Here is a 16,242-nt window from a genome sequence, read left to right on the forward strand (position 1 = left end):
GTCTGGAATGTATTTTTGCTCAAAGTCAGCATCTAGTGGCGAATAGATGAACTACAGATAAAGTCACTGAAGGATTCTGTTTGGCATTTAACTGCAGAGCTTTCCTCTTGAGCGAACACAAGCGTTAAAGAAAGGTGGACAAACTCTGAGCAAATACAGTCTATGGAAGTAAAGATTTAAAAATGGAAATGTTGCATCGTGGTAATGCAAAAAAGAAGAATTTAACACATAGCTGGGATGTAGAAGATAAAGTTTAAGTACATTCAGTGTTAAGTAGAAGCAGATAAATGTGTGTTTGTTGTGTATCTACTGTATATAAAAGGAACACAATGTTTTATTCAACCCACAGAGATGTGACGGTGCACAGCGCACACTAGTGGCCAACGTGTGAAACTGCACCTAACAATGACACGACAAAAAACCCCATTACAGAAAGGCAATAATATTTTATTCAAATTGATGAACAAGGTACAGTATGTAGAGAATAACTAATCCAGAGGTCCCGCTTTGTGTTCAGGAGCCTCTCATGCTATGACGATACAGTGGTCAGTATGTTGGCATGCATCGAGGGGAGAAAAGAGCCCCCACAGCTCTGAAGAACATGAGTGACCCTACAGAATGCAAAACCAAGTAAAGGTTAATCACTGAGCCCGGCCGCGTTCACAACAACGGGCAGGTGTGTTGAAACAAACTACCAAGTTTTAATACGTAGAAAATATTTATCATGTTGTTGTTTTTGTGGTTTGCTCCGTCATTCATTCTTGTTGGTCAAGGAGGGCAAAATACTCACACCGAAGGGAATGTACGCGTCCCGGTTAAATGCTAACGTGTGCGACGACGTTTCACGACACAAAACAAAAAAAACTCGTGGATCTTAATAAACTGTCGGCTATCGTCACTGGAACTACACTTAAAAAATGGAAAACTAAAAACCAGAGCGCCCTCCTCTGCGTGACAGCGAAGACGCACGACTTAATTAGATCTTGCAGGAAATGAAACAACAAAATAAATTAGCATCAATCAACCACACAGAGCCCTCTGCATCCGAGTGTGCGCGTGACCGTCGGACAGGGCGAACCGTTGCACCATAAAGACGTGTGCATAGTCTTAAAAACAGACATACAGTAGGTACAGTTCAGAGTGACATGCAAACAGTAAGTACAAAAAGAAATTCCAGTCCCTTTCTCGTACATTCAACACGCGAGTGCTGAAATAATTAGTGAGTGGAAGCATTAAACGTTAGAATCGATATCGTGTGGGTACTCTAGAGACACATCAGGTTATCTATACTGACACCAACGCCGACGGTGGGAAAACGAATGAAGGGCAAAGAAAAAGAAGAAAAGGTTACGGCTCTGGGATCTGAAATGAAGCACATCGACGAACTAAAAGTATTTTAAAAGTAGAAAGAGTGGCCTCCGTCTCCGAGCAAAGTTAAAACACCTCTACAGATATGTCATGCATAGATTTATACAAAAAAAGTCTGCATCTGCACTCTGCTTCCATCCCGACCTCAACTCAGTAGCCAGTCCTAATAGTTGGATAAACAATTAAAAGTTTTTGGTGTCCTAAAATGTGCGTTTTTCTAAAAAATAATACAATTCAAAACATAAAACAAACATTCAGGATTTTAACTTGAGGTTCAAATAATTTTTAGCCTCCACGCAGACATCCGTTATGAGAAGTGAAACTAAAACGTGACACAGTTGTGAAACAACAAAAGCAGAACAATAACCTGCAGAGTTATTTTGCACCAACACCTTCAGGTCGACCAGTAGCTTTAATACTCAATCTATCTCCATGAGTTTAAAAACATGATACCGAACAGCTAAAAATCATAAACGCGTTCACTTAAAAAGGATTCACTAGAAGTTTTTCTATGCCGTGTCGCTGCAGTAATGAGTAAAGTGATTGTTCACATTGCACAACTGTTTTAAAGCTCTCTATCGATTGTAGTAAATGACCAAAATAAATAAATAAAAGCGTCAACCAGGGATGTCTGTAAGCGCGTCCGTAACGTTCATAAATAGCTTATACAGTGTTTGCATTGGGAAAAGTAAACGCATGCATTCAATGAAGTAAACATTTTTCTCACTCCCCTGTACAGATGCTTCAACTCCAAAATATGTTACAAAACTGGGCGCCGCCGCTCCGGAGCAGCGCGGACCAGACAATCGTTGTCAAGAAACCCGCTCTGCTCAAAGACAGAGCGTCGATGGCGAAGACAACCAGCCCCCCTCCCCCCGTAAACCGCCACCGCGTCTTGTTCCCGCGTACCTGAAAGTATCGTCGAGTAAAGACGAGGAGAAACACGAGCGGCTAAACTATGATTAAACCTGTACAGTAGAAGCCTGAGACGAAGCATGCTGGGACTATAAACGCATGCAGGATAAGAGGAGGAGGAGGAGGAGGAAGAGGAGGAGGAGGGTTCAAGGTGCAGGAGGATTCTCTCCTGGAAGGGTCCCACAAGCCCCAAACGAAGCAGAACAAAAGGAAATGGTTGTCAAAGTGCCTTAAATCAGTAAATCCTTCCTTGTGTTTTTTTTTAAGCGTCCGTCACACTCGTCCGGAAACGTGTAGGCTGCCAGTAGAAAACGGTGAGTAAAGGGGTGTCGTGCTGTGTGGCTGCAGGCAGGCGGAGACCGGCGTGCATAATGAACCCTCTGCATCAGGAAAGAGCTTCATCCTCTCCCACGTAGGGCAGCTCCATACTCCTCACGCCGTCACCGCTCTCCTGTTTCCTAAGTAACACACCACAGAATTAGTTCGTAGCGGCGCTGCGAGCCGACTGTCAACCCGCCGAAACAGCAAAACAAACAAGCTAGCATTTAGCCCTGTTTGGGGGAAATGAAAGCAAGCATTTGAGTGTTACATAAGCGGAGGCGCGCCGAGGAGCTCATTTCATTCTACACCACGTACAGTAAACAAAGAGGGGAGCTCAAGGAAATATGCAAAAACCGAGAAAAGGTCAAAAACTGGGGGGGACTGTTATATTGAAGAGGTTAATCGTTTCTGTTAGGATAACAAGAGTTTACAGGCAAATCCTTGAATGCTACGAGCGCGTCATGCAGAGGGATGAGGAACGACTTATCGAGATAAACGGATGCTCTTGGCTCGGGATGAACTTGTGCTTCTTTTGTTTTGTCACAGAGGCTGAGATGTTTAAAAGTGTTAGGAGTCTGGTGTCGCACTGTGCTGCGTTACACACTGATGCCAATCAACACAACACCACCCAGTGTTCCTGCGGTGTGCGAGTGTCAGCTACAACTGGATGCGTTAAGGTGGTGCAGGTGTCTCCGCTAATATGGGACATGATTCCACACATCACGTGGTCACGGTAAAAATGTGTGAGTATTTAAGAGCTACTCTGGGTTTGATTGGTGATTATTTGAAGAACGTCACTTACTATATTTTGCTCTATAATTAAACGCTACACCAAAAGCACCCTTAGACAATGACATACACAACACTGCAGCTACTACAGACTCCTGAGCGAGGCGCAGCGTTCCCAGAGATGGCTTGTCCAAACACCCCTAAACCAGCACAGGCTAGTTTACAAACTTGATGCACGACAGCATTTGGTCACCACAGCCATGTTGGGAAGCGGTCATGCTAGGGGGTCTTACAGTATGTTCTCTAGTGCTTAAACAGGACTACAGCAGGCAAGACTCGTCCTCACATCATTTACCTTTTCTGGTTACAGTGAATGTAGCAGTACCTCACATTGCCTGCTCTGCCTTTCCTACAGGGCAGGAGAGGAGGGGAGAGAATAACAACAGCCTACTAGCAGTCTCTACGACAAACTTCTTAACAAGTGTTGGCCGGTAGAGAGTATAAGAGGACCCAGCAGTGAGAACACGGTAGTGACAGCACGCTGCTATGAGCGCCGTGACTCCAAATATGACTGCAAAAGACATCCAGAGACAGAGTCGTGTCTGTGAACTCACGTGAGCGTTTGGCCCGGAGCGCACAAACTGCTGCGCTCCTCTTTCCGGCCCCAGTCGAAGGGGTTCCCAAAGGAGCGCTTCCTCAACATGGTTCTCACCAGGATCTGCAGGAAAATGAAGAAAAAGACACAAAACCAAGTTTTTTTTTAACATTGTGTTTTTATCGCACTGGAGACACATCGTTATGGAGCAGTGAAAAAATTACACAAATAAATCAATAAAAGAATAATAAAATAAAAGTGGAAATGAAAAGAAGAATAAATAAAATAAAAAATAAATAATGTGGCAAAATAAAGGGATATTAATCAAAAATGAATCCATAAAAGAAAAGGCTAATAAAAGTAGAAATATAAAGACAAATAAAATAATTAAAATAATATTTTCTTTTCTTTTTTATTTATTTATTTTTTTAATTTTTTAATTTATAAATTTTTCTAATTAATTGTTTTATTTATTTAAATTTTTTCACAATATTTTTCTTTTTTAATTTTAAAAAAATGTATTTTACAAGCTCACTTTAAAAGCAAAGGAAAAAAAATGTCCGCATATTTTCTTTGCTTTTAAAGCGACATTATGAAAAAATAAAAATAAAAAAAAAAATAATAATAATACATTTTAAAAGTATAAAAAAATATAAAAATTCACAGAAGAAATAAGTTCATGTGAAAACTGTCATATTTCTCACAACGCTTGGCTTTAAGTAATGTAAAATGAGAATAAATTAAAAAGACTACATGAGTCATACATGTGCCATAGCACAAAGAGAGTAGGTATGGTGACGATGCTGTGGGTAGTGCAAATATAGAGGTACATGAAATGTAAGTACCTAAAAATACACTTTACAGACTAATCCAGATGTACGTGGAATTAGCAAATAACTTGCTCCTGACAGACTTTGATTCTCACTCGTCTTTCAGTTCAGCTGAACAAGCTGCACCCATCTGTGACACTTTACTTAATGACACCAGAAGCACAAACGAATGAGACTCAAGTGTGACTGAGATGTTTGTTGCGGTTTCTGCGAGAGACAAAACAGTTCTGGTTCTCACCACTGTCGCCAGGCTCGGGATGTGTTTAACAGAATTCTCCACTTCCTCCTCGGTCACCTCAATCAGCATACAGCAGTTGTCGTCCTCTGGAGGGAGAGGCTCGGCACCATGCCTCGTCACCCACGGGTGCACCTTGACGCGAGCACAAGGAAACCAAAGGGGATCTGTGTGTGTATTTCACTTGGATTCTCTGACACATGTACAAACTCAGACGCGGCATCTTCGGAGGCGCACCGCTATGAATTTAACAGGACTGATGCAAGCGCAAAGTTCTGTTTAAGTAGATCAACATCAGCTAGTCATGTCACCAAACTGGTTTATCGTACAACAGCAACGAAATAAGAGGAGTCAGGTGGTTACAGGTGAAAAGGCAAACAGTTATTAGTCTAAAATTATTGGCAAACAGCAGAACATCAACCCATAAACATAAACAATGCGATATTGAAGACAGCTAACTGCTTCGTCAGAGCGTTTACCTTAATCTGTGGGATCGATATCCTGGTCTCTGGGTTCTTGTCGAGCATTTTCAACAACAAGTCTTTGAGATCGTCTGATATGTCAGCGCTGTTGTTACAGGGAGAAAACACAGCTGCAGTAACTAAGTAAAAACATAGCAAATAAGGGGGAAAATGTGTATTAAATAAAATAAGCAACAGCCTTCAGACGAATGAGAGGAGAAGCAGAACTTACTGTTCAGGTAACACCACAGGCTGAGTCTTGATTTTTTGATGAAGACTGAGAATGCGCTCATCCATAAACGGACACTGTGAACACATGAAAGAGTTTCAATGGAAGATTAGAGATTGTAAATAAATAACAATAATTTAAACAAAGCTAGCAGTGTTTAGTCTACTGCACACACTCACCACTCCAAAGACGAAGCAATAAAGCGTCACTCCCATCGCCCAAACATCCAAAGCCTTCGTAAAGAAAACAAAATAGGATAAATATTTCATTTCATTTTTGGCTCATGGTGGTTGAATTTTGCCATCATACACAAAAAAATATGATAAATATGAAAACGAGGACAGTGCTAACGCTAAGAACATGAGAAACAGAAAGCAAAAGGTTCTTGCATTTCTGAAACTCATCCCCAGATGGCACTAGTTAGCCGACTGCTGCTGCTTCACCTTTCCAGAGAAGTTCTTTCTGGTCTCGGAGAGCGCTTCAGGGGCAAGAAAAGCAGGTGTTCCCACCGTGCTGGTCAGGAGGGCGTCAGCTCCTTCAAACTGGTTGCTGACGCCGAAGTCCGCGATCTTGATGTGTCCGTCTTCTCCCACCAGCAGGTTGGAGGGTTTGACGTCTCTGTGGATGATCCTCTGATAATGTACTGATGAAAACAAAAATGATTAACGTTTGTAGAATTCTGCTCACAGCAATAATTAAGAAGAATATTGTTCTTATTCTCTTTAAGCACAACCAGGTGTGTGCTGCATGTAGGAGTCTTAAAACAGCATCTTCACAGCTTTAATGTATTCAAATTTTGAACAACAATGACTTGGACTCATGAGGAAAAATGTCTCGCACTTCACTTAGTTGGATAAACATTTCATCAAATGACTCCCATCAACAGAGAGGATGACGCCCACGGCTGCTTCTTAAGATGTCAAAACAAAAAAAACAAAACGAAGCGAGTCGTGCTCGTCTGTTTAAACGGCATCATTTAACGAACTACCTGCGATGAGCACTTAGTGAGCCCTGACTATTCCTGTGCCCCCGGTTCAGAGCCCTCCCTCTCCTTTCCCCGGCGCTAGTCTCCTAGACGACACTCTCGGCGCAAAAAGCTCTTCTCCTGTGCTGAAACGCATTAAGAGCTGCTGAGATGATGTGAAATGAGCCTTGTGGGTGGCTGGAGTCAAGATGAAGGACTTGTGTAAATGGCAGGGGGAGAATTATTGGACGAGGGCAGATCTCGGTAACGCAGAAAGAGCTTTGTCTTGTTACCACTATCGTGTAATTATAACTTAGATATTCGCAGCCATTTAATATAGACTCTTATCTCTACAGGGGGGGGAGAAGGCATATTAGCATAGCTGCAGTCACATAATCATATCTGTATGGCAAAAGAAGTAAATTTTTTGGAATTTAAGATATAAAAAACTGCCAGATTCTGAGTTTAACAACTACAAAAATTAATTTACGCTACAAATCAGTAAAAATCCGGACAAGATTTTATACTAAACTGCAATTTAACAACCAATCCTGAATCAGCTGTGAATCTAAATCTAATCCTAACGTGTGACAAATCATCCAAGAGAGATAAACAACCCCAACGAACCCACACTTAACACGGTCGCAGGCTGAGTGGAAGAGTAACAGCACACTCACGGTACTCGATTCCCCTGAGCAGATCCTGGAAGTAAAAACGCGCCTGGTCCTCGCTGAAAGGTTTATCTGTCGGCACTTCCATCACAGCTCTGGATACACATGAGGAAACGTAAACAGGTACACACACACACATGCGCGCTCATTAGCAATCACACCTAATGAGACTGAGCTCATTCCAGTGTCACAATCATTAGCATAAAAGAGGCTTATAGCTTACCCCTGCTTCACCAGCTCAAACACTGTGACAGAAACACACATGAGGTTAGTGAGGAGGAGGAGGAGAAGCTTTTTAAGACACAAACTTTAAGATGAGGTTCGAACGACCTTCCTTTATGCTCGCTTGCTTTCTCTGTGATGTTTGTTTACGTGTTTATCTCAAGGTTGACTGTGTGAACGCAACATACCCATGTACAGATGGTCCTCGCTGGGGTCGTCCAAAACCTGGCACCGAATCACAGGGGGATGGAAATTAGCATAAACACACACACACACACAGATACACACAATAGATTACCTTCTCATAATATCAAATACACCTTTACTGCTAATAACTGCACACAGGTCGCTGCCGGTGGTGTTAAAATGAACAGTGTTGATGAGACACACAGCCATGTATGAACAGAAGTCAGATGTATTCGAGGAAAACACTTGCATCATTTCCTGCTCTCGAACTTTCTTTTGCTTCCCCTTTGTGTTTAGAGTGAGCTTAATACTCCAGGGTGATTTGAAAATAATCCTTCGTGGATGTTGTTTTGATGTTTATCTGTCGCATTCTCATGAGACGGACACTGCAGACTGGAGGTTTTTTTTTATTTCTGAATCGGAATGAAAGTCAGAATTGGCTTTATTGTCCAAGTAGGTGAGAAAATACAAAGCATGTGACTCTGGTGTTTGCTTTGCTTTCAAAGTGTGTTCACAAATAACACGTGAACTTAAACAAGGGCAACAGATTACAGAAGGAAGTATTTGGCTAGTGTGGAAATCTACTGATAAGACAGCATGTTTAAAGTGAGCCAAAGTGTACGGTTCAAATTACACTAAAATGGCAGACTGCTTGTGCTTTAACTCACCTCCACCAGTTTGACTACATTAGGATGGTCCAGCTTTTTAAGGATCGCTATCTCTTGGTAGACTCTCTCCAGTGGTCCTTTAGGCTGAGCGGGACCCTCGGGGGCCGCTCTGGCTCCACGAGGAGGAGGTCTCCCTGATTGAGGACAACGTAGGTGACAAGGGAAGGACAAGAACAAAGACAGGCTGGACTTAAGCACCGGTATGCAACGATAATGTATCAGCGGTGCATCACAGATTGCGCTCTCTGCTGTGTTAACCATCTGCCCTCGACTCCAGACTTACGTGGGAAACCTGCCTGCCTCATCAGCCTTCTCTTGGACAGCACCTTCATCGCCTACAGGAGAGAGAGAGAGGGAAATGGATTTGGATTGGAGGAGGATAAGAGAAAAATGGAGAGGGGGTGGGAGAGTCCAGCGGGCAAGAGATCCAAAGAACAGATGAACAGAAAGGCAGACAAAAAAGATGAGCAAGATACAGAATGGTGATATGGCGCTTATTTGACAGCGCGCCCACTCACACACCTACAGATGACTATCAGCACCTAGAAATTTCTCTCCACCTTGAACGTCCTTTGTGTGTTTGTGACTACAAACACCGAGCAGTGTCATCAGTACAAGAGATTATGAAAGGTAGGATTACAAAAGAAGACGCTGCCGCCAGTCATGGCGTATGCAGGATGATTGACACACACTCGATAAGTGCACAACATGTTTTTCCTCCGTGCTGCTTGGTCTGTGAGGTTTGTTATTCTCGTTACTGTAGATGCTAAATAAAACATTTTTTTTCACAGTTTTCCCAAGGGAAACGGAAAAACTGTGATGAATTCTCAAAGGAATGTTTTCAAACATCTAATCCGACCGTGTATTCTTAGCTGCCAGATCACAAAGTGGAACTATTCAGTGTTTATAATGGCTAGCTTAAGAATTTGCAGTCAAATCATCAAAATGATTTAACCCAGAGATAGATTACATTCATGCGCTGGAAATGTCCAGCGAGTCAGAGATGACCGGGAACATCCCTGTAGCCAGTGATGGGTAGTAACGCGCTACATTTACTCTGTTACATGTACTTGAGTATTTTTTTGATAAATCATACTTTTCAGAGTAGTTATTTGCAGAATACTTTTACTCTTGCTCGAGCAAATTTGTGAGAAAATAAATGTACTTTTACTCCGTTACTTTGGGCTACATGCTTGTCGTTACATAAATTTATCTACGAATAAATTCAGACGAGCTCAGATGCAGAAGTGCAGTTCTGCAGGTGGATGGAGGTGTGGCCCGCCCCTCCACCGACCCCCTTCACCTCACTGTGGTTCAAGAACATGGCAGAAGATAAAACGCCAGCATCTCCCTCAGACAATGACACATTGCTGGCCCCATTGTCAGACCCTGTTTGTCTTTCAAATGTCAAGAACCAACAGTCATATGATGTGCTGCCTACTTTGTCGGCCCAAAATGGTGGAAATCTCCATTTTCAAGAATTCCACATCAAATCTGAGAAAGCATGTGATGGTAAGATGTCTGTGAAGATTCTCAGTCATCCAGGTCATGGACTAGTTTGGAGTTCCAGATACTGATATCCTAAAGGAGCCATTAACACCCCCAACTGAAACCGAAACTCAAGTGTTAATGGCTTCTTTCGGATATCTGGAACTCCCAACTAGTCAGTCAGAACTGATGGAGCCTCTTGGATGAAACTTCTTCAAGGAACTCAAGCAAGGCCAGTTGCTACGACTAATCTACCAGAATAACATGTGATGGTAAGTAGACTGAACTGTTACTCATGATAGCAACGCTAACAAGCTAACATCGAGTGAGTCGACTTATATACAGGTTAACAAAATGAGGAAGGGTTTTTCTACTGCACAGCCCACCTCTGTTGGTAGCTAATCCGCCTGTCGCCGGGTTAACTGTATACCGCCTTTTAGCGAGTGTAGCGGCTCCATTGTTAACGCAACGTAAGGAATACATATATCATATGAAACTAGAGAACCTAAGGAATAAACACATACCAAGCGTATCATGCTAGCTTATCCGCATGGGAATGATATAACGCTCCAAAGTTGGGCTAAATTTTATAAAAAAAGCTACTACGACTGCCTTGATGTCAGTGAGGATATCTCAGAACAAGTGTATTCAAGCACACAAAGCTTACAGGTTGGGAAGTTTCAGTTGTTTGAATATGAGGCTTGTCTTTATTAAGATTCTATTTTTTATGCAAACTACAGCATGATATATTACTGATATGGATTTTTATGCAATTAATTGCATCTGAAGTTACGCAATACTTGAGTAGTTTTTTTTACAAGTTACTTTTTTTTACTCAAGTACTGATTTTTATGAGTACTTTTACTTCTACTTGAGTCTACTTGAGTACCGTTGCTGTTTACTCTTCCTACCGCTGCCTGTAGCCGCCAACCATCCAGTCAACGTTTAAAATCGAGCACAGTGCGTGACAGGCAGCTACATTGTTCGGCAGATATTTTCCCTGTTCGAGGGGAAACAGATTCCTCCCTAATAGCCTCAGCGCCCTCTGTTATTACGCCAATGATATAATCACTAAATGTGACATGTGGGCCTTGTCACTTGGGAGAAATAATAAAATAATCCCCATGTCATTGTTAGTCACAATCACGCAGCTTAATGAGAATTGCAGCAATAATCGTGAGCAGCAAACAGAAAAGCTCGAGCTGATGCGTTATTACATTAGTCAGCTCGAGCTCAATTATCTCGAGACGTTTTCACATGTGGAGGTTTCGCATAAAATCGCACCCAGCAAATGTGACAAGTCGGTTGGATTTTTTTGGTGTGAGGTTTGCCTGCGGGTGTGGAACCAGAGACAAGTGAGGTAATATTAATAGCTAGAAAGAGATCGCATCTGTATCAATGTGTGCATCAAAGACTTACATAGTACGTGTTGTCATCCTCGTTGTAGGCCAGCTTGACAACACCATAGGAGCCCTGTTACGAGAATAAGTAAGAGAATAGAAGCCAGTAGCCAAAAGTGAGACTGAGCAGCTGTCAGTTCTTTGTGTGACAAGAAAAAAAAAAAAACTATGTGCAAAGCAAACATTCGAAAATACTTAAAAATACACACAGGAACAAATACACAAATATATACACACACACACACACACACACACACACACACAAGGGAAGTGAGTGGGCTGACAGTGTACACTGAGAGAGTACCAGCTGCTTCAAAGTGAGAACAGAGAAATTCAAATCATCTCTCTCTCTCTCTCTCTTTCATTTTTGATTTCAGGCTAATTAAGGAAACTGGATCTGGATTCTGTTAGCAAGCTCCCCTGCCCACACACAGGAAATTCAGGATAAAAAGTAGGGCCCAATTAGTAGCCTGTGTGCACAAATACGTGCGCAAAAAACAAACAGAGAGAGAGAGAAGGGGGGAGGCAGGATCAGCTCCTGCTGGGGGAGCAGATTGGAGATTGAACGGGCAGCCCGGAGCTCCTCCTACAGTCCCAGAGATGGTCTGATAACAGGAGGCTGTCCAGCAAACTTAAAAGGCTTTAATTGTCTCTACTGGGCTCAAAAAAAAAAAAAACACACTCACTGTCACGTCCACATCCATGCAGAAATACATGCAAATTCTGCCTTACAAAATCCACAATCTAAAACGTGCACACACACACTCACTCACTCACACACACTTGTATCCACTAAGCCTTGCACAGCCCTCAGAGAGCACTATTTATACCAGCCTCTCATCCATCTTCCAACTCTCCCATGGCCTGGTAGTTTACACAGAGTTTGGGAAATGAGGACAGCCGGGAGAGAGGATATCAGAGACTGTTACTGCACGTCCTTGATGATGTGCGCTACTTGACAGACATGCAGTAGGCGGAAGGAAGGAAGAAGGAGAAGGAGAAGAAGAAAATGGAAGAGTCGGTGAAAAGGGAGCAATCAGCGAGTTGTCTCTGATGGTACCTTTCCAATCTCGTCTTTCAGCTTGTACTGGTTGAGTTGAACGCAGTCCTTGAAGAAAGGAGGAGAAAATGGGTTTCTTTTCAAAATCACATCTCCTATTTTAGCAATTACCTACCCTAGATGCATCACATTTTTTTGCAAGTCACTATGACTCGGCAAACACTTCTGCCCTCGTGCACCCATGGGAAGTTTAGATATTTCGCAGCCTGTTGCATTACGACAGCTTCTATCTACATCTATGTGTAACAGGGACCACGGCTATTATCTACTGACACTACATCCTCTTACCTCCGCCTCCACAAAGCTCGCTCTTTAGTGCGCTGCTGCTTTTGAGACAAACGCACATGCGGTTCCGCTTACTTAAGTGTGATATTTATTATTATACGCTAACACATGTTCAAGAGGAGCACCCACTGAAACAGACCGGCTCTGTGCGAACATTAGTTAGTTCTGTTCATTCATGTGTAAAGCTTTGGGCAATACACAGTCCCTGAGGGAGTACGCTGGGTCAGATGGTGCAGAGATGCTAAATTATATAATCACAATTATTACTCCACTGCCAGTAACCTCGCATTAGCTCGTTTCCTGTGATTTCGTGATCGGTTACGGACAAAATCGGCGTGGCTCTGCGGAGCGTTGATAACAAAGTGAACCGCGGTAATCAATGTCACAAACATCAGCGTTAGACTACGTTAGCAGTATTGATTTTGTTGGATACGGGCTAGGACACATTGCAAGCAGCAAAATCAACTACAAAGAAGGTTTTACAGCTTTTTAAAAAATACCATACCTGCAGGTCTGTGATGGAAACACTGTGGGACTCCACGGTGGGCCGGCGGGGCAAGCGTGGAGAGGAGTGGGGCGACGTGATGGGGGAGTACGGTAATGATGGGTAAATATAGCGCCCGTTGAGTCCAGGGGAGCTGCAGGGCGATGTTGCCGATTGCGAGCGCTCCTGCAGAGATAGCTTCCTGTCTGACAGGTTTAATCTTCCCCTTTGCTCTTGGCTTTCGGGAAGCAGAGCCTCTGGCCGACCAACTGTATGGGACAGCAGGTCGCAGGATGGAGTCCGGAAAGGTGCCGCCGTGGAGGAAGCTGGCTCGGGCGTCTCGGAGCTGTCCATTTCTTCTACCTGACATGTCACATATTCATATTGTTTTAATTCTAACTACTGCATTATCCTGTAATAGATGATTCAGTTGAAGGTAATACGAATATAGCTTCATACAATTTCTGCCTTCTTTTTTCTGTATTTACAAGACAGACAGAATAACAGCAGCACATGTACAACGCAATCAATAACAAGAAAAAGCAGCTTCTACCAATACCACCACTGAACAAACAAGAAAACCCAACACATGACAAGACCCAAACGGCCAATTAAGCTCTACGTCTTGTGCAGACAGTGTTACCCGAGCACGTTTCATCTTACCTCCTCCTCTCCGGCCTCTCCAGGCGGTCTGCTGGGTTCATACTCCGTAACCACGATGAGGGACTCCATTGGGTCCGGGGAGGGCGTCTCAGAGTGGGTGTTCAAAGGTGGAGCAGGACAGCTGCACAGCAGATCAGGCAGGGGCTGTGAGGGCTGCACTGGGGGTGCATGACTACCGCAGGAGGCCGGGGGCTCAGCAGAGGGCCAGGGGGTTACATGACAGGGAAACATGGTGCGTCTTCACAAAGCCTGACAACCACTGCTCCATCAGATGGGAACCTCGCGGGGGGCGAATGGTACCTAAGATGCAACAGAAAATCACAGAATAAGAAAATACAAACAGAGAACTCTTGTTTTTCTGTTTGCCTGAAATGCTAAAAAAAAAAGCACACTGCTCTCCATCTCTGTTCAAATTCTCTAATGACAGTAAAATTAAAACCATCTGCTCCCTTCTGCAGCATCTGTCTTTCCTGATAAGATGACCGGACAATTCCCCGAACCTCCCTCGCTGATGAAGATCTCTGAATGTCTGCCTATGAGCTGTCCCAACAAAAAGCTCTTTTAGAAAAATCTCACCCACACTTAAGCTTTTGATCCAGCAAATAAATTGTGTTTTATTTATTATTCCATGATGTGACAGCAGGTTAGTTCTTTACTCGAAACACACATCCAGTCCAGAACTACATCAGTCCCATTACTACCTTTTCTTTTCCAAATTCTAGGAATGTACACTGTCCGCCCAAATCTCTTATTTCTTCTTGAGATTCTGCAGTAGCTTGAATTCAACCTCATTTGTAGTAGGGTTGCAAATAACGACTATTTTCAGCGTCATTTATCTGTCAATTAATTTCTCGACCGATCAAGGAGTCATTTGGTCCATAAAATGTCAGGAAATGGTAAAAAAAATGTCGTCAACCCAACGATATTCAGAGTAAAGGTACCAAAAAAACCAATTAATTGACTATCAAAGCTGTTGACAATCAATTTAATGCTTGAATCCATTTACGATTGCATCCCTAATTTGCAGACGGCTTTGGTGAATGCATAGAAACACACAGCATCCAATTGTTTTTGTAATCTTCATGCAGGATAATAAATCTGCACATGCTGCAAAACAACATCCACAAATATCAGTCAAATGATACCAGCAGCTTCAATACTGTGTTTTAAAATAGCTGCACTTTCCCTGTAGTGACGTGGTTATCGTACGCCGCATTCATCCTAATAGCTGCTGCATGGTGCACAACAACCTGGAGATAATGTTACGCGTTTATCTCGGATTTCTGCCTTAATTTAATAGTACGGCATGAAGAGGATGACAAAGACCCAGAGACCGCATTTACACCAACCTCCTGCTCCAGTATTAATGTTTTCCTTCAAACGCATAATACCACAACTGCCTTAACACAGAGTACATATTACACATATATAAATCGACAATAACTACCTGAAGCATGCTCAGTTTTCAGTTTCTGTTGCACACACAGGAGTAAAGCGACAGTGCTTTCAAAGCAGAGGGTAGCTGTATCTGATTAGCCAAAAATACTTGACATAAATCTTCCGACAAAGGACGAAGCAGTTTCTGTGCACATCTAAGGTTTCGTTACTGACAAAGCAACTTGTGAGTGTAATAAAAAAAGGTGTGGCAGAAACAACCAGAGATGCTGTTCGCTCGCTCTGAAACATAAGCAGCTACAGCTCTTCTTTCGTACCAAACATCCGCGGAGCTTGGACTTTTCCCACACATTCTGTTAAGTGCTAATTAATGCATGCAAACACGTCTCGTATCACAAATTTCCTGCTGCAAGTGGACAGATTTGACGTGTCTATAAAAGCTCGTTCTGCTTTTGATGTCAGTTATACAACACGGTTAATTATTACCTTCACAACATCGAACCGAAACCTTGTTTTTTTTGCATAATTTCAAGAGGACCATTTCCATCTCTCCCAGCTTATTATCTGCTCATTATCTTGCGAGAGGATTGAAGAGCGATGGAAAGCAGACGGGAGGAGGAAAAAGAAAAGAGAGAGAGAGAGAGAGATCTTTGATTTCCGTCACGGTTTTGACAGGATTGCGGCGCTCTGTCGGTGTGTGGGAGCTGATGCAGAACAACATACACACAACAAAAAAACACACAAAGGGAAGCCATGAGGTAAACAAGACAGTGGGAGCTCCAGCCAAGTTCAGAAGGAGGACCATGTGTGGGATGAGACGCCCACTCCAGGTGGCCTCTCTACCTCCACTGCCAGCCTATATATAGTGATGTAAGCCAACAAAAAGGAAAGAACCACCACACATTTGTACAGAGACTCAACGAGAATAACGGCTTCCTGGGCAGGAACTTTGAGGTTTTTTTTGTAACTGCCTGGTCTCTTCAGCCACATGCTATTACAAAAAGTGTTTACTATCTTTATTAAATGACACAGGCTTTTCAATTGCAAATATATGATGCTGATATGTTGATTTT

At 42.8% G+C, this 16,242-nt stretch overlaps 1 protein-coding gene across 2 annotated transcripts in view; it reads right to left on the reverse strand.

Annotated features, from left to right (window-relative positions):
• Positions 1-426: 426 nt before the first annotated feature.
• The window catches only part of camkk2 (calcium/calmodulin-dependent protein kinase kinase 2), a 19,935-nt gene continuing 4,119 nt past the window's right edge, over positions 427-16,242 (reverse strand). Inside the window, exons 2-18 of one of the 2 annotated variants that reach the window (XM_008292327.1) lie at positions 13,775-14,074; positions 13,133-13,474; positions 12,343-12,390; positions 11,302-11,355; positions 8,678-8,729; positions 8,395-8,528; positions 7,729-7,765; positions 7,542-7,563; positions 7,325-7,413; positions 6,127-6,326; positions 5,863-5,916; positions 5,687-5,760; positions 5,473-5,560; positions 4,997-5,128; positions 3,948-4,051; positions 3,689-3,742; positions 427-2,741 (exon numbers count right to left, since the gene is read on the reverse strand). In XM_008292327.1, coding sequence (XP_008290549.1) covers positions 2,669-2,741; positions 3,689-3,742; positions 3,948-4,051; positions 4,997-5,128; positions 5,473-5,560; positions 5,687-5,760; positions 5,863-5,916; positions 6,127-6,326; positions 7,325-7,413; positions 7,542-7,563; positions 7,729-7,765; positions 8,395-8,528; positions 8,678-8,729; positions 11,302-11,355; positions 12,343-12,390; positions 13,133-13,474; positions 13,775-14,005 — 1,788 coding nt within the window. In that variant the 5' untranslated portion in view covers positions 14,006-14,074 and the 3' untranslated portion in view covers positions 427-2,668. The remainder of the gene's footprint in view (positions 2,742-3,688; positions 3,743-3,947; positions 4,052-4,996; positions 5,129-5,472; positions 5,561-5,686; positions 5,761-5,862; positions 5,917-6,126; positions 6,327-7,324; positions 7,414-7,541; positions 7,564-7,728; positions 7,766-8,394; positions 8,529-8,677; positions 8,730-11,301; positions 11,356-12,342; positions 12,391-13,132; positions 13,475-13,774; positions 14,075-16,242) is intronic. The other variant, XM_008292328.1, reaches the window with a different exon arrangement.

The sequence above is a fragment of the Stegastes partitus genome, unplaced genomic scaffold (genome assembly GCF_000690725.1).
Source record: "Stegastes partitus isolate 25-593 unplaced genomic scaffold, Stegastes_partitus-1.0.2 Scaffold803, whole genome shotgun sequence".
NCBI classification, from domain to species: Eukaryota; Metazoa; Chordata; class Actinopteri; family Pomacentridae; genus Stegastes; species Stegastes partitus.